At 39.4% G+C, this 24,759-nt stretch overlaps 1 protein-coding gene across 2 annotated transcripts in view; it reads right to left on the reverse strand.

The window, feature by feature from the left end:
- arhgap42b (Rho GTPase activating protein 42b) overlaps positions 1-24,759 on the reverse strand; it is an 85,211-nt gene that overhangs the window by 15,619 nt on the left and 44,833 nt on the right. Inside the window, exons 4-13 of one of the 2 annotated variants that reach the window (XM_085429225.1) lie at positions 19,641-19,712; positions 7,517-7,618; positions 7,180-7,290; positions 5,712-5,816; positions 4,954-5,083; positions 4,498-4,598; positions 2,734-2,843; positions 2,186-2,242; positions 513-591; positions 136-175 (exon numbers count right to left, since the gene is read on the reverse strand). In XM_085429225.1, coding sequence (XP_085285351.1) covers positions 136-175; positions 513-591; positions 2,186-2,242; positions 2,734-2,843; positions 4,498-4,598; positions 4,954-5,083; positions 5,712-5,816; positions 7,180-7,290; positions 7,517-7,618; positions 19,641-19,712 — 907 coding nt within the window. The remainder of the gene's footprint in view (positions 1-135; positions 176-512; positions 592-2,185; positions 2,243-2,733; positions 2,844-4,497; positions 4,599-4,953; positions 5,084-5,711; positions 5,817-7,179; positions 7,291-7,516; positions 7,619-19,640; positions 19,713-24,759) is intronic. The other variant, XM_085429226.1, reaches the window with a different exon arrangement.

Genomic DNA, 24,759 nt, shown 5'->3' on the forward strand with positions numbered 1-24,759 from the left:
AAGGCATAGTCATAGGTAACGAGTATTTCTTTCATATGTGTATGTTGTTGATCTCATTATCTTACGTTTTAAGAATTTGAAAGGCAAACATTTTAATCCTGAAGGAGTTTGGAAAGATATAAAAACAATACTCACTCTCTTCTTTTTTGCTTAATATGGCCGGCAGGTTGTAAATCTAGAGAGAGTTTACAAAAATCATTATAATGTAAAGGTTACCTTAGTTTGAATACTGAAAAAAATCGCTGAAAGAAAAGGATAATGTCAAAACCTTATTCCCACTGAATCTAATTTGAGTAGACTGTCCTATTATTAGCACAAGTAAATGGTGAGGTCATGGTTTCCTAAAAACAACAACAAAAAACCTTACAGAAAGCCACCAGAAGAGGGTGCCAGTGACAAATAATTCATTTTTGGCATTGTCTTCTTGCCAAACAAAGGACTTTAAAAAAACCTGACCAACTGCAGCCAGCACCGAATGAATATTTCAAAGAAGAACAGGCAGAGTTCCTTACCGGCTCCCTGCCATCCATGGCCTCGAGCCACAGTCTTCTGTTGGACTCTGACAGTGCCTGCAGTGTCATAACGCCATGCCTGGAAAGATTTAAGAGAAAAGCTGGTCTCAGTCTGATCTCTTTTCCTTGGGGCCCCTGGACAGACCATGTTTATATTGGCTGAGACCACTATAAAAGGACTAGTGTAACTAAAATAGCTCATGTGCAAATGCTTGACTTCAATCTATGCCCTCAGTTCACTTTGTGCTTCACATTACCCTTCCAATTAAAAGCTACAAGTTCTTAATATTAGAGTGATTCATTTTTGCACCCAACATGCATACAGCTTTATCTGCTTTCACCTTACTGTGTGCAGCATAGTGAGAATCTGGGGCATTATGCCTTGATTTGTGGCACTGCTTCAGTTGGCTGTAACACAATTATAGAACACTATCTGATGATGGCGGCAAACAAAAAACGTCACCCCACCCAGTAGTGGCAGTTAGTACTAGCATGGAGCTGTGTCAGCTTGCATGTGTTAAAGGTCATTTCAACCAAAATACAAAAAAAAGTGCTACACCTTTAACAACACCCCTACTGATATTTTGACATGCAGACAGTTTAGCATTTATTTCACCAGCTTTTAAGTTGTCCAATATTAAAGACTCCAAACCCGTACAGGTGAACGCAGAAGAAAATATTTATATTTGTGTTGCTCTCAAATCATTTAACAACATCTCTTTCCCAAAACAGCATCTCTGCTACCCTCATCCAACCTCATATCATTTTTTTTAATGGATGTATTTTAGTCCTTATGAAAGACACGTTGCTGGTAAATTTTTAATGAAACTCTTCTTTCATTGCTACGAGCAGCTCAAATGAAATTCTTTTTATTGGGCTGGCAGAGGATGTTTCAGAGAATCTGGGCAAATAAAAGTATCCGCATAGCTGGATACCTCTTTACTAATTCGGGTGAATCAACCCGTTAAAAATGAGGTTCCGAGATGGCTGGCCTGATTAAACTTGGGCAACAGCATGTTTATTATAATGGGGATTAATGGATGAGCTTGAAGCTGACTGGAGCTTGGCCCACATTGTCCTTGTGGTTAGAACACGCACCTTGGGGCAGGGCAGTTAATGATAAATGAGTTGTCCTGCAAATAAATTGCAGTTATTGTCCATGCTCAGCAACACTCACCGAGCGTGAGCAATGCTGCTGCAGTGCAACATTAACACACAGTGATGTGCTAACTCTATTCTGGGGTACAAATCACTATAAAGAACTGATATCAAGCATTCATAATGGATGGCTTGGTCAATTGAGCCAGTGTTAATCAGCTGACAGCTACTTAAAGGTTTCTGATCATTGCCCAATATGTAATCCTATTTCCCCGTGAAACATTAAAAACAAATCAACTATGAATGTTCCCACATGGCCAAAGGTTTTGAAAAGAAAGGGAAAAAAATAGGAATTAATTCTAAGTTCAATATTGTGTGTTACTTGAGTAATTGCAGACAAGAAGAAATAATTTAAGAATGTGTCTTGACCAAGTGACCAAGTCAGATTTTGTGAAGTGCTAAGAAAGCAGCAGGATTTCATTAGGTTTGGATTTAATATTGAGTGAACAACATGATTAGGACACATGCAGCACATGCAACTGCACTGAAAGGGCAGCACTGGTCAGTTCACATACCGGACTTTACAGAAAAACTGAAGCGGCCTGAAAAGAGTTCCACGACAGATGTCATTTCTACATTGACATGAACACAGAGAAAAGATGGGATGGGTTCAAAAATAGAAAAAAAAATAATGATAATGTAGACATACAGCAAACGGAGCGGGGGGAGAGGACTCGAGAAACATGCAGGACACAAACAGAGCTGATTACGTCTAACACTGTTAAACCGAGTCTTTGAAGATGTTAATCAAACCTGAACAGCTCTCGCATGTTCAAACGTTGTGTACTCCAGGGGGAATCTGGGTTAATTTCCAGTATTGGTGAGTTCAACATAGCACAAAATGTCACGTGCAGTTCGACGTTCTTATATTAAGTTAGTTTTAACAAGAAAAAAGTGTGTGCAACTGCTATCTTACTAATATGAGTATTCAGCAGGTGATGTGCAATGACTTTCTTTTTTCTTTTTGGCTCTCGGTGGTGATTAAGGCAATACATAATACATTCTGCATGTGTTTTCAGCCTATGAAAGCTATTAGACATTTTCAGGGATACACATCACAGACCTCTCTGCCACTTCAACATCAAAGCAGAAACGCTTGTCGATGGAGTCCGTTTTTCTCCGAATGCAGGACTTGAGCTTGAACACCTCTGGCTGATTTACGACAAGACCATTCTAAAAATAAACACACTCGTCATTAATTAGTTAAAAATACAATGAAAAATGATTATGGAATGAAAATGAATATATTTACAATTGCAAATGCACGGCTCTGCAAGTCTGAAATGACTAATATGTATGCTGTGTGTTTGTTGTGAGAGACACAGAAGGTACTTTGAAACCAGAAGATTTATGTATCCGGAGCGTCCAGTGCTTTTGTGAAAATATGATTGGAAATACAGAAAAAAGAGAAAAACGAATGAAAAAAAAACGTAATCATCGACAACAACAAAAACAGAACATTTACCATTGTGGTTTGGATTTGCAAAATTCTTCTTCTTTTTGTTTGGCTAGTTTTTTCTTTTTGGTGGTTCAGACTTTCTAAACTCAAGCTCAATGCAATCTTCATATGCCTAAAAATTGATTTGGGCTGTCAGCCCAAACAAAGCTACTTGATTGCACGCATTCATATCATCCACTTATCAAGAAGCAGAGCTTTTATTTCAATTATCTTGATTTTAAACACGCGAAAATATAGTTTTAAAATTACATTATATCATTGACCTTGTTTTTCATTTCCCATTAGAGGCCTTCAGTGTCAGCTGAAAGTATCAATTCAATTACCTCCTGAACGGATTTTGTTCTTTCTTTCTGAGAATTAGCCATATCTCACATACAGCACATCCTCCCCTGTGCACGCCAGTAAGACTGACTGTAGCCAACTGCAACAAACCAGATATGTGGATAAAAATACGCCTGCACCTGCATTGGCTTTGGGCTTTATATTCTCCCTCTCCATCTGTGTGTGGGTTTCTGTGTTTTATTCGATTTTATTTAAAAATAAAAAGAAACCGAGATCATTAGTAAATCAGAATGTAGCCATATCTGTAACATGTGCAGAAAAATGCATGGAAACCACAGTTATGTGGATATTTTTTTTATATAATTTCTCCCTTGAAGTTTACTGGAGTTCTTTAAAAGTATGTTTTCATAATTTTTTAATCTGTGTGGCACTGAAGTGCACATATTTTTTGTTATCGTCACTGGAACCTGTATTTCTACAAATACTTTTTTGTGAAAAATAACAAAAGGTTAAACTGCGATAGCTAAACACTTCAAAACCATGCTGACATTTTCAGTCGGTTTGCACCTGACGCAGCAGCGCTAAGCAGTATTCCCTGTAGAAGTTACTCCATATCATCATCCAATTACTACATACAAAAAAAGGATTGATTGGAAGCTTTTTTTCATCTAATACATAAAATGTGAAATAATTATCAGTTATCATTTGATCTACATGAAGTGTCATTAAGTCATAGCGATAAATTCCTACAAAGGAAGTAAACATTCATCAGATCACTTAGAAAGCAAGATACTATAACTGTTTAGTTTAACGGACTATTTTCATTCCTTGAATTCCCCTGCGGTGTTGTTTGTTCATTTTGTTATTTAAAAATAAAACATGTTTGTTTGCCTTGACGTAACGAGTCTTTTGTCTTCTACGCCTAATTTGCAGTTTTGTCAATCTGGCATTTTCCGTTTTCTCCTCCCGGGACAAACCATGCCTTTAAGCCTCTTTTTTTCACACAGATTACACTCTGCTCCTTCTTTTCTTAGCTTTTTATCGTGCAAATGTTAAACTAAACAAAATAAAGTGAATGTAAAGTACCTGTTTCCCAGCTGACTTGTTTTCAGTGTTGCTCATGGTGAATGTTTTGCTGCTTTTCTCATAAGTGCAGTAGTGACGTGTCCAAGTGCATCCCAGAGGACCTAGGACAGAACAAATGCAGAAGAAAACACTAGTTGAGGCAAAATAATTTTTCACTGAATCACAGGCTTCTGGAAAGACTTCTGAAAATCAATTTGCAATTTTAGTGTGATAAATCAAAAGTTGTTTATTGCTGCTGATAATAATCTACCATTTGTGGTAACTCCCCCATTTGAGAGCACATCAAAGTGAATCCGTAAACAGGATGAATTATGAGTTCTGTGTGAGTGGATCTCTTCGGCAGAGGCCTGGGAGAACTCGAGACATGTTTATGGTGATGGATGTAAAACCATTCACTTGAAAGTGAAGGGGAGTGAGATGGCCTGGATGGCTGGGAGCACAGCTAGGAAGACTCACGTTTCTCCTGGACATACAAGAAGCCTTCCATCGTCCACTGCCCGGGTGGTTTATAGTCCTGATCTGCCGACCTTATCCTCTTCATCAGCTTCTCCACTTCCTGCTTGGTGCTCACAAAGTTGTTTCGTGTCTGTGTGGGAAATTTAGGGTTATGTTATCATTGTGTTATCTCTGATCTCTCAAAATAAAAACACATCTATTTTTTCTCAAAGAACAAATAAATAAAAACTATCATTAGACTTTTTAAATAATACTTTTTAGGTCATTTAAAATTAGAACACGATCTTGAAGATGTCAGCCTCTTATTTGGAGTCATAAAGGTCAATATCAGGCCATTTAATATCTCAGAGAGTGGTGAAGCAGCCTCCATTCATCCAGTAACCATCAGAAATCTTTGCATCCGAGAGAGGGTTACCGAGTGGAAACTGTAAGGGCAACAGAACTGACATATTGGGTCAGAGAGATGTTTGAACCATCAGGACCTAAGTAGAGAGGACATAGTGATGGAACAAGGCGGCACTGCAGCAACTAGACTTTTACTCCCAAGTCTTTTTTGACACACCATAAAATGGCCTACAGTTACTGCCTGCAATGCAACACTGAAAATATCGATCCTCGGCGCAGCAAAGAATTTCATTTAATCACACAGCTATCCATTTGTGAAAACTCCGCTTGTTATATCAGGGTGTGATAAGCTGCAGAATCTGATTACGTGGCTGGTTGCCTTTGTGTACAACCCCTGAGGTGTTGAGACTTACGTTTTGTAGGTTGAACTGGAGCTGCTGTTTATACGGCTCAAATTCGTGAGCCAGCTCATATCCTTCATGGTAGAATGTAAACAAACCCTGAAGAAAGGCCAGGAGCTGGAATGGAACAATATTAATTGGTGAATTATCGAGTTAATAAACATTACAAGAACTTGATTGCCTATTTACATGGGCAAGTGTTTTTTTAAAGGCATCTTGTAAAACAGAACATCCATTCAACACACCGAAAACATTTATAATAGCATATAATAGAATATCCTACCTATAATATATAAGTAATCCGGACGTTTTTCTATTGTTATTATTATTTGATAACGATGCACTTATTATGATAATGTCATCTCAATGATATGTACATTGTTTTCTATTCTACCAATCATTTTGTCAGAATTTTTTGTTACATTGTTGATGTTCACTTTTAAATCTCATGTTGAAGGAATTTGAGTCTCATTCATTTTAAATCGATAATTTATTGAACATTTTTGTACTGACAAGCAGAAAACTGAAAAAAGTATATTAGTGGAAAAAAAACCCAAATTTAAAAAAAGTTTTCGGCTTTTATGGCAGACAGATATTGATCTTGTTTTTTGTAGAACACACAAACATCCATGGCCATTGTGGATACATCTAAATATATTAATAAATAAATACACACATAAATAAAGCATAAAGATCTACTGTTACAGAGAAACAAACTGATGCCATCTCTTGCGTGAACAAGTGTGGTCCACAAACATGGAGTTGCTTTCAGTAAAACCTTCAGACACAACCACTGATTTGATTTCTGGGCTGAGGCTTGGTATATCAAATGTTCAAGGATGAACCATCTTTTCTTTGCCCAGATTCATCACACACAAGGTTGAGCCTTGTCATATTTTGAGCACTACCTGGGGCCCGGAGATTTACATTTTTGGGCCAGGGTTGTGGGTAAGTTGTCAGTGGATGTAAACAAATGGGAGTAGGACGTCTGAAACAGCTACTTTGCACCCATCTCACATTCCCAGACATTTAATAGGAAGCAAATTTAATGTTTCCTGGTAGCATCTGCACTAAAGATGTTAAAATCGACTCTACATATCTATAAAGCAGGGGCTTTCATAAAGCCTTTGATTTGCACTAGCACTCTGTCTTCTTTTGTTTGACAGCCGATACTTCATCTAATTTTACCCACAAGCTTCCCCAAATGGATCAACTACATTACAAAGAATTTGTGATGAAGATGACAAATGCGTGGGATATACAAGTGTGGTTATGTTCCTGTGAGTGTTGTATAAATGCACCTGCCTTCACTCCAGGATGATAGACATTAAAAAAAAAAAGAAATGTAGTAGTAGTTACAGAGATCTGGTGGTATTTTGACTACAAATAAAATATATCAAAGCATGAAAATGTACTCCTTCATCTTTAAAATGCAAAACTAATTTAGCAGAGAAATATATAAAACTGGCACTTCACTTACTGGCTCGACAAACTCAAATTTCTTCTTTTCTTGCACTTCTTGTATTTTGAAGACATACTCAAGGGACGCATCATAAAAGAGTTGTCTCTCCTTGTCAATCTGCATGTCAGCCTGAGAACGAGCAAACAAACCAGGGTTAGTGCCACAACGACGACAAGCGTCAACCTAGGAGTTAATGTCTGTATCACCACGTGGAAACAGTCTGTTGTTAGAGAGAGGGGTAAGGAGCACAGCAAAGCACACAAACAGCTTATTTTCCAAAGACACTCGGCTGACCATAAAACTGCATTATTCAAAGACACGTTTGCAGGATGAGAAAATTTGTTTTTCTTTTTACCTCCTGCAGATATGCTTCCTTCTTTTTGGATGACAAGCTGAGGTGTCTCTCAAGTGTAGAGTAGTATTTCTCTGTTTCTTTATCGAACTTTTTCTTCCCCTCCTAAAAAGGTTCACAAGACACATGAAAGGCTTAAACATTACCAGAAATGTGTCACTTATTCCCCGATCTGGGGGTGTGGGAATGGATTGCCACTAGGTGGAGGTCTAACTACAGTTTCTCATGCCATTTGCCACATGTAATTAAAAATTTCTGACACTAGATTATTGCATGTCTTGAAAGTGGCTTATAACAAACGCACAGAGGAGCAGACAATGTCGGCATATCGATGGGTCATGTGAGAATAATGCACTGTTATTCTGTTATTCACAGGCAGGTACATAACTTCACAGTGAAACCCACAGCACTGTAAATCACACATAGCATAATGCTTCTGGCACTGTCACATAGCTGACCAGTTGATGTTAGCATCTCTTTTCTTGTTCTGCTTTGCTATCCACTGACAGACACAAGTCAGTCTCAACAGTTACAAGTCCCAGAATTCAGTCAGCATGTTTCAGAAGACTCTGAAGAAGGCGCAGGAAATGGGCTTTTCATGTGAGATGCCGATCCATAAAGTACACGAACAAAGAAATTAAACATTTTGCCCCCCAGAAGATCCTTTTTATAGTACTTAATCAAAATGCCCAAGCAGTGAAAACCTGTCTCAGTGAGGACATTCAAATGCCTCATCTGCAAGTCTGACCTCTAAACCAAGCTTTGCCTACTTAAAGCTCATCTCGCAATGCAAACATTCATAAAGAGGAGCGGAGAGGCAGAATAAGCGGGGGCTGGGGAAAGTGTGAGGAAACGGCCACTGTAACCAGATCCTTCTTGTTTATTTTCATTCCCATGGCCCTGAAATTTAGCAAGTCTAATCGGCTAGCTACTGATATGACCTAGAACAGCGTTCAGCCCCAGCAAACCTCAGAAATAAAACTGTGGAGGAATTCACAGTAAGACATGGTAACATTTCAACATACAACAAGAATAAAATCAAATCAATAGATAATTTAATGTAGTAGCATCTCATTTTCATCTTTCTTATCACGTCTACTCATAAATAATCTCTTCTGCAATGAGGGAGGGGAAACAAAATCTGTTGTATATAAGCACTCTTTCCTGAAACAAAGAAAAAGAAATACACAGGTGGATGAGAAAATAAATATATGATTAAAAATGATGTCAGCTGACAGGAAATAAATTTCCCTTAAGGTTTTTTTTTTATTAGAGAACAAAAGGTAGCTGACTGTCTTCTCTGCCACTGTGATGTGACATTATTCTGTGAGCACGCATACAGCAGAAGCCCTGGGGAAAACACAAACATGCACACAAACGCACGGATGCACATGCACACACACACTGGAGATCACATTAAATTAAGAGCTTTAGGTTTAGCTGAGCCCCACAGTCACAGCAGGAATCTCCCAGCGCTGCTGACCAGTGTGAGCACACCAGAAAAGTCCTCACAAAAAAACCCCACCCAAAAACAAACCTCTCTCTGTCTGTCTGGCCTAACTCTTTCACACTTACAAAGTGCAGGCAGTGACTCAGAGTTACAGTGAATATGTGAGGCATAGCCAGCCTGATTAAGTCACCAAAGTGCACTGCTTTGTTTTGATCCAAGCAGGACGTGTATAAACTGGTGCTACCATAATGATACCCTAGCAGAACACCAGGTGTTTCTTGGTTTGTCCATGTGTTGATCATACCCCCCAGCCCCTGGATATGTCTGTGCAATCAGAGTGGAATATGAGCATTTAAATTGCAAAAAGTCTTCAAGAGAAGGTAGTTGCAGTGCAAGCAAAAGGCTTTGAAGCCCAACATGTGGGGACATAAGACATTGGGGTGGATATATATATATATGTATACCCTCAAGCACATGCAAAGTGGGAGTTTCTAACACAAACTAATGCCAGCGTTGGAGAGTAATCATCTAGCTGGGAATGAATAAAGTCAAAGCACTTCCCGACACTCTGTGGTGCACAAAACACACATGAACCTATCACTTGGGAGATTTCCTGATCTGATTGCTTTGTTCGCTCTCATGAATAAATCAGATGCAGGAAGAGAATATTCTGATGCAGATTGCTCTGTAGTGGAATTTCTAACTAGAAAAGTCTAATGTTGCTGTTAAGAGCGCTTTGATGGCAGCTGTAGTATGGGTAACTTTGCTAATTGCTAATGTAACATTGCAGGGAGGAAAGCGATGAGGAAAAACTGCAGGCGGCTTTTTTTTTGGTCATCAGGACTTCTCAGTTTGCTATAGAAAGGATGCTGAGAACAGATATGAAGACTGCAGGAGGAATATTTGGACACTAGCTGCACATCGCTAGTTTTGACAGTGGCCCTAACGAGCCTCAGGGCCATCATTTCTACGCCTCTCATCGCCATGGTAACAGATGCAAGCGGCAAGGGAGGTCGAACGTTTCTGTGCACGTGTATGCAGAGGAAAGAACCCCAGCTATCACACTACACTTCCTCATTTCTGTCCATCCTAGAAGAACACAAACATCAATGTCTAGCGAGGAATCACATGCGGGATATCTCTTCGCTTGTTCATTTTAAACGGATTCTCTGAGCAGTGACATGAAAGGGAAAACTTTAAAACAAATCTCTATGAGCTCACTAGAGGCGGCTAATTGGACCAGGGGTCCAGAATGGTGATTAAATAGCAATAGCTGGGTTATTTTGATGTGTGATTTCACCACACAGGAGCTGGATGTGGTCCACATAAATAAATAAATAAATAAATAATTGTCTCCATCTTTACCTGATATCCCACCTGCTGAGAAGACAAGAAGTTGGCCAATTAGTATGAAATAATTACAACATCTGCTTCTGCAGTTTAAAAAAAAACAGAGAAAATATCCTTCGTGTGTGAGGCAAAACGCAAAGCTTTAGTCTAAACAATATTCATCAGTCCCTTTGTTTTCTGGCTTTAAAGTGATAAAGATAAGAGTCCGCAATATAGTATGCATGCCTTTCCATTTCACAGTGGGATTTTCTTGGTATATCACAGACCAACTTTTAAAGGCTGAATAAAGATGCAGCAAGAAAAACGCTGGTATCTTTATATCTCCAAATATGCTTTTTCTTATTATACTCTGGAAAAGAAAATCTTTTGACAAGCTTTCCTTGAATATGCAGTAGGTCTGTATTGTAAGGATCCCTTAGGCATCTCTCCCATCAAGGTCAAGCGAAGCTTTCCTCTTACCATCTTACCACCTAATCTAGAGATAAGAAATAGGGAAAAACAACTTGAATCATTTGGACATTTGGAACTTCCTAATAAGATGACAGATTTGATGATTATTTGTTTTGGATTATATCATAGGTCAGCTTGGCTCATGACTAAGTCTGTGACTAAGAAGTTCTCTCAGGCCACGCAAATTACTTTTAAGGTAACAAGCAAGTTATTCAGTATCTTTAGCAGGGTTTTGCATCTAAGTAATGAATATTTTAAAAAAATCACAGTTAAAATTGATATGTTATAAATTTGATTCCAGTCAGCTTTGTGTTGATTCCAGAAATTTAGCAGTTGGTACCAGTACCATTAGAAATTCACAGCCCAGGATTGGCCTGGGCCCCCTTTCCCTGGTGGGTCGCGGAGTATGGGGGTGCCTACTGGGGTCAGCGGGGGAGCTGGCCCCAGGGAGGGGTCACTTGCCCCTCCCTTCCTTCCCTCCCCATCTCCAGCTGCCTCCCTCTTCCCGCTCCACCACAACCACCCACACATGCAGGACCTTGGAGTAGGGGTGTGTCACCAGGGTGCAGAGGAGGCCCCCCCCCTGTCCCCTTCTGGCTGCCTCTGCCTCAATTTTATCCCACAACTTAGACATTCACATTACTCACGCTCCCATTACACATACATATAGGATCTTGGGGGTGGGCACGATACACGGAATCCAAAGTACCATCAGGGTGTACACCTCACCCCTGGCGTCGTTGCCCACCTCTCAATGTTAAATACACGTAGACATTGAGGGCCAGCAGGAGGGACCATGCGCTTACCTGCTGCTCCTTGGCAGGTAGCTCCATGCCCTCCTGGGTTTTAAATGCACCTTAGAACACACATGCATCAACACTACAATGAGCGGGTGGAGGGAGGTTTGGAGTCTTCTCTCACCCCCATTCTCTGCGACCTGCTGGAGCGGGGGGGCTAGGAGGAGGAGTTGGCGGTCCGACTGCGGTCTGGAGTGTGGGGCCTCCCTGCTGCTGCGGAGTCGGGGCGGTCTGCCTCCCCCCACCGCAGGGAAAAGGGTAACACCACCTGGGTCTGGGTGCAGTTCCCCCCCTCCAGGGGCAAGGGTACCTAGACCCGGGGCTTAGAGTACGCTTGGGGAGTGTGATCGTGTGTACAGCGTCTCTTTATGTCTGTCTCCACGTTGGTTGAGTGTGGAGTAAGTGCATATGAGAGCATGAGGGTGGGATGGATGTTTGTATATGTGTGTGCCTGTATTTCTGTGTCTATATGTCAGGTTGGGTGTCAGGCGCCACCTCTCTGGGGACATCTCAGGCCCTCCAAGGTTTGGAGGCCTATCTCCCCCTACCACCACTTCCCCTGCCAGTGGCGGACTCCCTCAGACATCGGTGCGTTGGTGGTTCTTTGTGTCCGGGGATGGGCGTCCAGGTACACACCGGCTCACTCCTTGGCGGCCGCTTATCGGGGCCTGGAGCCTGGGGCTTGCTCGGGCCACTTCGGAGGTGGGGTGCCCCCGGCCTCCCGGCCTGGGGCTCGGTCACTCAGGCACGGCTGGCTGCCGGCGGAGCTCACGGGCGCGTCACTGCAACTCCCCCTGGCTTCTGCTCCGCGGCTGCTGAGTGAGCCCTCATCTGGGACTCTCCTCAGCTCTTTCTGGGACAGTGGCGCGGCTGCCCCTCTGTTGGTCTTCCTTGGTCTCTTGTGTTCTGGGGGCCTCTGGATGTCTGGAGTTTTGATCTCCTCCATACCTGCTTCATGCCCTGGAGGACGGGGCTGTGGCCCCCCCACACCCTCTAGCAGATCATTACATGAAGGAACCTTTTAAAAAACAAACGCATCCATGCTCACAGGTGTACACATGGGTGATCACACCCACAAACTACACCCTTTTTGGCTCCTACCTCAAAGCACACTGTGTTCTGTTGATCTTATGTGCTGCACAATAATGTTTAATATTTAGTATTTACTGTCATATTCCCATATATCATTGTGATGTTGTTTATTCTATTACTCTTGTTCTCTTCTGCTTGTTTTCTTTTTTCTTTCTCAGCAGGTGACCCAGGTGATTGATATATGCATTTTTTTTTCTTTTTTTCTTCTTTTTTTTCTTTTTCTGCTCATTCTGTTGGTTTTTGGTTTTTGCCCTTCTCCCCCGTCCCTCTTCTCAGCTGTTTCTCTTTCCCTCTTTCTTTCTCCCCTTCTTTCCCCCAGTCAAGTCTGTCCCATATTCAGTAAGTGAAAATAAAATAAACAATAAAAGGTGACTCAAATGGACCATTACGGCAAGGCTGGGATGGTCAATTTGGTAAAGTAAATCCGTTGGGCATCTTTCTTTGCCTTTAGACAACAATTCTGATGGCAAAAGAGCCAAACGGGACAGGCAAAAAAAAGAAAGAAAAAAAAAGAAAGAAATTCACAGCCCTCACAGCCCAATACCCCTATTCAATGCAACGGTTGAAAGAAATGTTGGGAATCATGTATTATCGCAGGGTACTGTTGGAAGCTTTTTTCCCCCCCCTAAATGCTGCCAAATGTGTAAGGAAATTGCATTTGTGGGTTGAGCAGCAGAGTTGAGTAAGTGGGTTACGGGAAGAAAAACGTCTCTTTTCGGCAAAATCTTCTCTGCTGATGCCAAACTGTTTTTTTCTGCCATAGATTGTTGTTTGGTGTTGTTTCATCGAAATCTGAAGAAACTAGACAAATTAGCATTTTAAGAAGTTATTAATGTAACAAACACTTTCAGCTGTGTTTACTGTCACACTATATAAAATGATATAATGAAGAATAAACAAGCACTGCAGGCCTGGCCTTGCTAGTTTATATAATGTTACCTCCTACAAATATTTCAGACTGAAGAACATAGTTGATTTCACAAAGCCAACCGTCTCAGATGGTTTGATCTATTTCAGGATAACAGGGCAAAATATTACCAAACTCTTACTGCCTTTCTTATCAATGAGCTGGGACAAAGCTATCACAGCAGCTGCACTCAGCGCCATCTTTCATGTTAAATTTTTCTTTATGCTTGTAGGCATCCTTCTTCTTTTTCGGGATGATTTCACTGTTTGCGCATAATCTGATTTAATATACTTCTTTTGCGAAAGGCAATATCTTATATATTTACAGCGAACGGCTGCTGCCTTAAAACAGGTAAAGACCGACCTCTCAAGGTCTACTGCCTTGTGAAATTCTGATGATCAGGAGAAAAAGTAATTACTTTCAGAAAGATTGTTTTAATAGTGTTTCTGCTTTATTGGGTAGGGCACAGTGGGAAGTGATGGAACAGATACGAGAATAACAAAAAGAAATGTATTCAATCTGCATCGCATTATTCATGCGTTTTGTTGTTTTTGCACCACAAAGTTTGAGTCTCTGCATCATCTGCGGTGCTGTCATCTCAAGTTCTTAGGAGAAATGTTTTCAAAGCTCGTTTTGTTCTTCTTACCTTATCGCCTTGTGCATTTTTTGATAAATCACTACGACACTAATAACTGACAGGCTGCTAACCTTTTTATGCAATGCATAGTATCTAGGACAGCACTTCCTTCATTGATTATACAATGGATTTTTATGTTAATACAGCTGGGATGTGTCGTTCTCGTATAGCGAACAAACACAACCACAGTCTATAAGCACAATGTAGTGAAAAGGTCAAAGCATAATTAATTAATCTGTCAACAACTAATATATTGGCTATAACTTTAACAATCAGTTGCAGTCACTGTTATTTGAAGTTTTCTTGCTTTTGATGTACCCGGCCTATCATAATATACATTTTCAATAAATATTAAAAAGTATACTCATCAGTAAGTTCGGGGTGTTTAATTATGCAGTTTCCCAGAACAGAGCAACCTCTACTTGGTTGGAATCTGGAGTTTAACTTTGTGTCAAACCCAAAGTCCTTTTTAAAATCTTCTATTGACAATGGGAAACTCAGATGTGCTGAAATTCTCTGCCAGTAAACAGGACTTTCTGCCATTAAAATTCTTTTGCAGTCCAGTCCTAGTATGACAAGTGCGAGGCTGTGATGACCCCTAGTTTTTACTCTCAACATTCCTTTCCTCGGCATGTGTTTTAGATACCTAGGTGGGCAGGCTATAAAACCGGTGCTGGTAGTCGGCTCGCCTGGCTGCCCTATATTTACCCTCTCACTTTCTTTTTAGCTCCTTCATGTTGTTTTTGTGCAACTCAGACAAACTATATCCACTCTCAAATACATCCAATACAAAAGATTCTACTGCCTTTCACATTCAATCATTTTTATATTTTTGTCATCTATTAAAATTACGTTATCTTGTTTAATACGTTTTATTAAATTTGCTAGTTAAACCGCTACAAAATGTGCTTCCTTACCAGGCAAGCTGTAACAAAAGTGCAGGCTTATCTGATATTCAGATCTGGGAACTCTTGCAGAGCCAGGGGACTATGTGGAAACCTGAGTCTGCATATCTTATTTTTTTTTTTTTATTTGAAAAAAAAGTATATCAGACATAAATTAATATTCAAAGTGAATATCAACAAAGGAGTCTGGAGGGGATCTTCAACATCCTGAGAATTTTGGAAAATGATAAAAAATATATTATCACACTTTGGTTCAAGGGCACCTGGTGGCTCAGAAAAATTAAGGAGAGAAGGAAAACCAACGCATGGCACCAGTTTATCTCATATTAGTTTGCTACTCTTTTCTATAGTCTGTTCTCTATCATGGTCAGTGTAATCTTAAGCAGTAAACAATGGCTTACAAGAATACTTAAAAACAATTCTTGTGGGCTGTGGAGGGAAATGATATGATGATGATATTTGAAGCTTGTCAACTCTGCTTTGGTAATTTGGATTAACTGGCCCTTGAAATAAATCAGATAGAACGATAACACTATATGTTTGAGAGGAAACATCTCTTCTGTGAAGTTTAACAAGACAATAATAACACCCTAACTAGTTCATTATCAGACTGCCTGCTCCCATGTTTTTATAAGTACTAATATTCTGAGAGGTCCCACTTTTTATGGTTAACATCTGTGCAATAATATAACCACATAACCACAACTGCTGTTACTGACTTTGAATTTAAGGGGGAAACTGAAACAAATATTTTTAACTTTAATAAATGGATCAGACTTTTAACATAAAAATATTCAGACTTGTCTGATCAGACAGCTGCTGCGTAACAAATTATTTCACAGTAAAAGTGTGAATCTGTTTGTGTGTTTGACAGCTCCTGACGCCCGACCAGCTTGTCTGTGCTTCAACTAATTGATTGTTGTGAATAGTTAATGAAGTAGTGACACATAAACGTGTACAACTCTATGTTGCCCAGGGTTTTTTGTTTTTTTTTCTTTTCAAAATGAAGTGTTTCAAAAGTTCTGCTGGTGGGGGAGGTATGCTCACTTCACATTTTCAGGGCTGCGATGAGAGCTAAAAGAGCAGGGTAGTAAAGGCAGTTTGTCTTCTTTGGCTCTTGTAAGGCCAGACAGTGTCTAGTCTGTAATATAAAAACATGTTAAGTCCACCTCCGTGGATTGTACTGCATGGAACATTCCATTGTCAATTCTGGGATCCAGTGCCAGGTGAGCAAGCAAGATTAAATCAGGCAGACAGGACCAAAACTATGAGCTGACAGGAGAATTCACCATCTTTTCCCACTGCCATAACCCATGCTTTTACGGAAAGCTAATTGTTGGCTTGTTGCTAGCAATGGCTAACGGAAGGATGTAGTTATTTCTCGCTTTTAAATAGCTCAAAAATCCCTAATATAATTATGGATAAGTTGAACTTTTTTGAAACTCTCTAAATGAAATGTCATTTATTTTTTAGTGTAAAAAACACTTCATAATTGGCTACTCTATGGCGTTACACAAAGTCATCCTACACTGCATTACACTAGAAGGGATCTGAAGACTGATCTGATGAGTTTATGCTCTCAGTAGAACTTCTTTGTAAATCTTGGCCACACTATGTTTAGACTTGTCTATGGTATGCTGATTAGCTAACTACTTATGATTGACGAGTCATTAGCCAATGAGCAAGCAGCTTTACAGTCAGTCCATTCCTCTTTGTTACATCCTGTTCTTTGAAACCGAGATGCTAACGATGAAAACGCTTATCTTCAGGCTCAAAAACAGGACTTTAGAAATCAGCAGTTGACATCACTGTAGCTATAATCATCTTTTATACTGTCTGTGGGCCAGCCCTGTTTTCCAGTATTTTAATACAATTTAAAGTATATTGGATACAAGTAAAAGTTCTCAGTCATGTGCACGCAAAGAGGCACTTACCTACATCTAGTGACTGATTGAAAAATTCCAAGGTTAATGAAGGTATAAAAATATACTGTTCCTATCTGTGTGATTGCAAAGGTTTTGGCCACAGCTGGCAGGTGTATCCCCAGGCCACTTTAATTGATCCCTTGACTCAGCAGCATATTTTAGGATTATGCAGCATAGATGGAAAAGTCATATCTAATCTAGTTAAGAATCATCTGATGTCTAACCACGCTTTGTACAGTAGGACCTTGCAAATCATTGGTGGCCATCTGTATCCCAATTGGGTCTATTTGCACTAATTCCTCACACTCAGTAAGTGTGGGACCCCCACAGTGCCCCTAATGTTGAAGACGATCTTTGAAGGAAATATAATAGTGTCAAAACTTCAGACAGGAAGAATGCCACCCACAGTCAGACACCCCCTGGTATTTCCTTGACAAAGTGTCCCTGGGGCCTATTTAAATTTCAAGGTCTGACAACCACTAAATACACACACATTGCCCCCCTAAATGTGCACAAAGCTTTCTAGTACTAATTTAACATCAGCTCTATGTGACACTTCAGGCCCACTTTTGAAAAAATAAATAAATCATAAAATATTAATGAATATTCATTAAACACAAATGAATATTACAGATGTTTTAGAAGTTGAACACTAAACATGGTGAACAAAGCAAACTGTTCATCATATTTACTCTCCATTAAGTAAACTGTGGTCACTGTAGCAGTATAAATAAACAGAAACTAGGATCATTCTCGATTCTTATTTCAGTTCTGAAAGTATTGTTTGTGTTACCTGGGAAAGCAACAGAAACATATACCTGAGAGTAAAAAGAAGAAGTGTAACAACAATTTCAGTTCTACATCACAGTCTGGCAGCCAGTGCATATGGTGCTCCGGTGAAAATATGTGATTGTTTGAGTTCTGGAAGCATGTGTATTTACAGTAGACTGCACTGAAGTTTGAGGGGGTTCATTCCAAACATTTGGATCAGCCTTGTGCTAAGCAGACCGTGCCTAATATGTCCTATAGTGCTGCAGTCAATCTGCTAGTGAGTTGCTGCTATGGAAGTGTTGTGCTTGTGCCTAAGAAGCTGATACAGTGGTACGTAACCTCTTTGGGATTACTCGAAGCACACCCATATAAGGCAAGAGTTCCCAATTTGTCCACCTTATGTTCTCAGACATGAAATGCAGTAACTGGAAGGGTCAGACAGCCTGCAGATCTCTCCAGATTCTCGGAACAGTGGAAAGTTGCTCAGCCACTCATGATGTCAGCCTTTTATCTCACTCTAGTTGGGCTAATGTTTAGCGGGGGATAGGCCGTAGGAGGAGAGAGCCATTAGGAGAAAGTGGTCGGAGGAAATAAGCAGCAGTGGGAGTGACAGGGGCTGTGGCTTTTAAGGAACTATTTTATAAACATAGTCAGTCAATGCAATTGCACTGAACACTGTGATGGGGAAGTGAGAGAAAGAAATGGAAGCAAAATGTGCTTTTTCATTATGGTAGATACATGTGATGCCTAAGACATGAAGTGACATCGGTTATTTGGCCTGGACAGAAGAAGGAGATGATTTATGTTCACACCTCAGCGCTGTGAAGAGAGATTGTTCCATTATTTTGGACGTACAGTAAGGTGACTGCTTTTACAGACCAGTGGCTGTCAAGTCATGTGAAATAAATCAAAATGTGCGAGTCTAACTTTGAGGCTAGGTTGACCATCACAGGGGTCAGGGTTGTGTAAAGATGTGCAAATGATTCATAGTTCAATATAAAGTTAGGAATGAACTTGCAAACTGTGTGAGAGAGCAGTGCAAAGGCTTGCATTCTACAAGCTTGTTCATGTGTGATCTCACCAAGGGAATAACCACAAACAAGCTGCTGTACTTTCATTTTATGCCTTTGCGTTGGCCAGGAATGAAAGCATGGCTTGTGGCAACAAACCCACACTGTTCTTTGCAGTCAGCTTCAGCCTCAACAACATGTCCACTGTGGAACCAGGATGCCTTCAAGCAACACCCCTACTGATATCAAAAGCCTGTATGCAATAGGTTAGTGAGGACTGCATTATACGTATCAGGTTTAAAGTAATCTGATTATAAAATGGGTGAAGGTGAAATATATTAGATGCTGAAAGTTTGCAGCTAGAATTTTATCGTGCAGTGCCCTTTTCACAGCACAAAAAAGTTTATTTTTATATTAAAATGAAGTGAAATATGGCATGGGATAAAGTATTGTATTATTAATGTGGTTTTCAAAACGGGGAATCTGTCAAATGTAGTTTGTGTTAATTAACATAGTTGGATACAGAAATAGTAAATGTCCAATATGTCTTGTTTTAATGAATATAAACTAACTACTATAGAAAACTAAAAAGAGTTAATACCGTTTAAGATCACAATTGCAGATGCAGAGCAACACATTTGTTTATACCCCCTACTAGCCTCATTAATTAGGGGCAGGGCACTTCTCTTGGTAGTGTCACATTTTACTTTTAATTAATGATTTACATACTGTAGTGAAAATGAAGGGGCTTAGGAGAGGAGGTGAGCGTGTCAGAATACATGAAATATCCTGCGCTGTTCAGCTACTAATTGCACATGTAGGTGGTCTCTTACCTTCGCAGCGCCGATTTGCTCCTTACGAAATTTTTCCAAAGGAGTAATCAACACATCATCTGCATTCTGAATCTGAAATGAAAATCATAAGAAAGCAGTGATACAGACAGACGTCAGTTTGACTGAAAGATAGAACCCGAGTCTTCAGACTATTTCAAAAAGAATTATTAGAAAGAAAATATCACAAAAATGTAATCTGGCAGGCATTCACTTTTTTAACAATAAGCTTGGTCTACAAATGTGCCGCACAGGAAATTATGGAATCATTCAGCTTAAGTCGAACACAGTTGAAAATACACGTGGAAGATGGAGCAATCCCATTTAATAATATTTCTTAAGCCAGCGACAATGAACAATGTGTGACTGCACGGAACCGAAATGAGTGCAGCAGATCTATGAGATAAAGCACTCAACAATAGTCTTGCAAGGCAGACAAAAACGGAGCCTTTTTATATGAGCTTTGATGCACCAGTATTGTCAAATCTTGGTGAGTTATAACACAGTGCAGCAGCACAGCTCTACAAGTTCAATTGGCAATGCATTTAAATTTTTGAAGTATGTCTCTACATACTGGTGACCTCTTCTGTGACCGGAAAAAAGGTCTCTGGAGGAGTCACTCCGCTTTTATTCCAGACAGAAACTGAAAAGCTGAGATACACTGTGTCAATTACTGTCTATGTTGAACTGCAGGTGAGCAGTTCAAAAAGGTGCCATTAAGGTGCTTCTGAATTTTCTGTGTATGAGCTTTCACCCACCACTGGTGGAGCACAGGAAGCACTGCCATAAATGACATGCCTCTAAGGTTGATTTAAGGTGTTATTCTGTCCAGTGATAAACTAAGGGCTGGGCTCTATGATACATCTATGATAACAGCACTAATTTAGTGGTGTCAGCTCAGAATGACTATCAGCTTCCCAGCTACAGTCCTCTGAACACAGACTTTCTCGAGATGGAGTCTTTGTTTTGAACCATTAATCATAGCATATTTTCACTGTCTAAAAATAACCCTGTCAGCTCCAAACCCAACCAGAATGAGTGACTTGAAAAGGAAGATGCAATCTCTTTAGCCTGCAGTGTTTTCATTTTCCCTTTATGATGTGGATGTTAAAATCTTGTAGAGTAAATATGTAACTTTTACTTGTTGTAATAATGCACTATGATTACACTACAGTCACAAATTTTGCAGCTGTTCAAAAGGGCTTCAAATGAAACCCATGTTAAGCTTTAGAGCTGATTTTTTTTTTTAAGTTAGCCCCTGTAGTAAATGTCAAGAAACGAGAGAAGAAAACTGTGTTTTAATTTGAAAATAATTGAATGAAATTATCGTGTTATTGTGTTACAAGTAATTAGCAGAAATCTCTCTTTGTATATGTTTATGGATGTAGCTTTCTAACCTAGCTTGCCAGCATTAGCTGATAACTTAGCACTCTTGTTAAAATACAGCCCCCTTTGGCTTAAATAACAAAGATGGTGACAGTAACTAGGGCTGTGCGATATGACCAAAATCTCATATCCCGATATTAAGACATCTATCGTCTGATAACGATATAAATCACAAAAATGTAACATTTTCTGTAAATTCTGTGAATCTCGGGCAGCTCGTCTTGCGTGAAGTGTTTCCAGCTGGGCGTCGTGTACCTGGAGTCGAGTGTTTTAACCGATGCATGAAACTATACATTTTTAGACATAGGTTGTAACAGCCGCCGTTTTCTTTGTGAGTATTTATTACACGGCGTGCTGCGGGGAAAAGCCTATTCTGTTTGAGTCTAAGGTTTATTTTTTAGCACCTGGCGGCTCTTTTTTGCTTCTCATCTGTAAATACTCTAGATCTTTCACGTGATTCAGTTTATTTTGAAAAGTCTCAACAGGATCTTGAGCTTTATTGTGAAAGGTTTATGTGGAAATAACGACAACGCATAAAAACAAGCGCTTATCTGTCTGTAGTGTGGTTATATTAAATATAAGAGAGAGCGAGAACTTTAAGAAATTAATATAGCCACTACAGTGACCATCAAAATAATGAAAAAATATTGCAATAAACAGTTCATTTTGCGACACCACGAAACAAACGATAGCGTAAAATGCAACGATAGACGTTTTTATATCGTCATCTGATATATATGGTTATATTGAACAGCCCTAATAGTAACAACACTAAAAAACAGAACAAAAACAGAACAGACTTCAAAACATAAAATCAGAAACCAATAACATATAAAACAAATGAGGAGTAGCTCAAGACTTTTGCAAAGTACAGTAACTTCAAAACCACAACATCTCGAAACTTCTACTGTTTAATACTATAATCAATTACTCATACAACATACAGCATTCCAGCAAAATGTTGTGATTACTCAAACATAAATGAATAACAGCTTGTCCCTCTCTCATATATTAAACATGAAGGGAACAGATGAGGATGAGTAGGTAAGCCAAATTATTTTGTCAAGACAACTAAAAATAGGAGGAAAGACAAACCATGAACTGGTAAGGGAGTTGGGGGATGTACTGTAATAAGTCTGATTGTGGTGGCTCAAGCTAGCATCTGCCCAGATTTAAGGTCTCTGCTGCAAAGGTTTTCATGCCAGATACCACAGGGCACCTTGAGAATCTATTGTTCAGTAATCTTGAGCTTGTGTGTTTTTTTAACTACTCTTTTTGACTCAAATAACATTTGGGGGAATTTGAAATAATTTCAGGTTATATTAAAACAAAATTGAACATTTTAACCTATTATTTAGTCTTTAACCTTCATCTAAAATCAGGTGCTTGATGGAAATTTGAAGTAGGAAGTGCTTTACATATAAAATATCATCTCGCAACCTGCAAAATGATTCATCACCAGATGGGGTTTAAAAGCATGATGGAGCTCTGTAAGATAAATCAAGTCTCTTTGGTTACAAGTAGTACTCCACCAGAAGCACAGAGGACATTTGATGGTCATCAGATCTGTTATATAAAAAAATAATCTCTTAGCTGTTAGAATCCTTCAGTCGTATTGAAGTCGTTGTGTTATCTACCGTCTCAACAGCAAGAACGACACTTTTTTCATGTTCAGCTAAATAGACAGGACAATTAAATACACAGCACTCCAGACTTTTGAGATTATGATCTAATATTTGAAAGCGACTGAAAGCAAGATAAAAATACCAAGTTTGTTCTTCTCTGGATTTCTGAGTCGATGACTGTTGAGTTTAATTGTCCTTGAAGGCGACTGCTACCTGAAATCTGACAGGATTTAGATATAATAGGAGCGTGATTACTTCTTGTGTCAGTTAATGCATATTACATTCAAAGCAATGGAAAATACATTTAAAATGTTCAAGATTTCCGATCACTTTTGATTATTATCTTCCAATAAGCTGATTCAGACAGTTAAACTTGAAAGAGGCCATCTTATTTAAGACTCAATGGATTACTTTCAAACTGGCATTGTGCCGAATGCCCTCAGCAACAGCCTCTCTCAACAGGATTAAATCCATATGAGCGAGCACAGTGTGATGCTTGAAAGGATGCAATAGCGCTAAGCAATTTCATTATCAGATAGGGAGAGGAATGTCAATGTGCTGTATTTCCCATGCTCCTGCTTTTACCAGTCTAAACATCAAGCAGATCAAAAGTGTTACTCTGAGGTTAATTTGCAGAGGCCGACCAGAATGCCACCAAGGCCAGCTCAAATTGAATACTGTGAAGTGTACCAATTCAAATTTTCCCCTTTCAAACACATCTTTAGAACCGATTTAAATGTGAATATCAACTTTAAACCCTTTGGAAACATCATGTATCATTCATCTTTCCCTTAATAAAAATATTCTGCTGGATATCAGACTTTTTTTAAGTTTCCTCTTTAATCTATGTTTACTGCAGAGAAAGCCTGTAAATAATCATTACTTAGGCCAGCTTTTATTAGAAGAGCACCTCTCATGTTCACCTCTATGACTTACAACTGCTGCTAAAACACATTTTGGGTAAAACCATTTCATATTCTATGCAAATATTTATATTATTTATTATGTTTCAGATCGTCTAGAATGGCTTAAAGTGCATATCTCGTGGCCGTGGTTCCTTGGTTGTGTTGGTGCATTTCACTTGCAGTTTATAATCACTCTAGCATTAAACTGTATATTGTGCCGTCTCACCGGTTTCAGTATGTAAGTCTATAACAGGGCAGTAAATAACTTTTATAGGCTTTTTGCCCGTTCCGTTTTGACAGCGTCCTCACAATGAAACTCCAACTTAATACACCTAAAGCCGTGCTTCTTCATTGCAAATCAACTGAATCGCTTGGTTTTTGAATACACACAAACTCACCCACATGCATACACACCGGGCTTGCCATTTTTCTCTGGCTGAAGAGGCGTCATAAAAGCCCGCTCGGCCACCGTGCTGCACTATCTTTCAAATGAAAAAGCATATTTCTGTTTGTTGTTGTTGTAGCAGTTTCACCCTCACGCACACTTTCCAAGAAAATGTGGCTCCAGGCGGAAAAAACAGTTCTGTAAAAAGCCAACTGGGCCCTGACAAGAAGGTGTTTTATCGGTGGGTGCTTGCAAGTGAAAATCTGTCAACTGTGACAATTTAGTAAAATCCTGTGACAGAAACAGGTCACAATTTTCCAGAATGGTTAACATCTAACGAGAAAAATACAAAAAACTTCCTAATTTTAATCTGTTTGATTTGTTTATTATATATTATAAGAAAGAATCATATCAATCAGCAGATTTTGGTCAGTATCTATTTGTTATAATATAACAAATAGATACTATATATTCTAGCAGATTCTAGTTATCTGCTAGAATAGCAGTCCTTCTTCCTTTGCAGCACGAATAAGTCTCCTGGTGATAAATATTAAGTTATTGGCTTAACTAAGCATGCTTACAGTGGCTTTCGTTCTTGGAGGTGATTTAATTTTCCCATTTAGGTTCCCACCTTTGTTTAGCTGTCAGTTATAAATGGTCATCTAAAGCCTTTGGGGCTGAAATGAAGCTAATTTGAATGTATAATTGTGCAAATTTATTAAGCGTAAAAACCAGTAGAGAAATACTGCTGATGACTATCTGAGGAATGTTAACAAGCACTGCTGGCGCAGCCTTTAAATGCAATAACATGAGTGGGTGTG

This window comes from Rhamphochromis longiceps, linkage group LG14 (genome assembly GCF_057381845.1).
Source record: "Rhamphochromis longiceps isolate RC_006_pf linkage group LG14, R_longiceps_female_GT1.1, whole genome shotgun sequence".
Classification (NCBI taxonomy): domain Eukaryota; kingdom Metazoa; phylum Chordata; class Actinopteri; order Cichliformes; family Cichlidae; genus Rhamphochromis; species Rhamphochromis longiceps.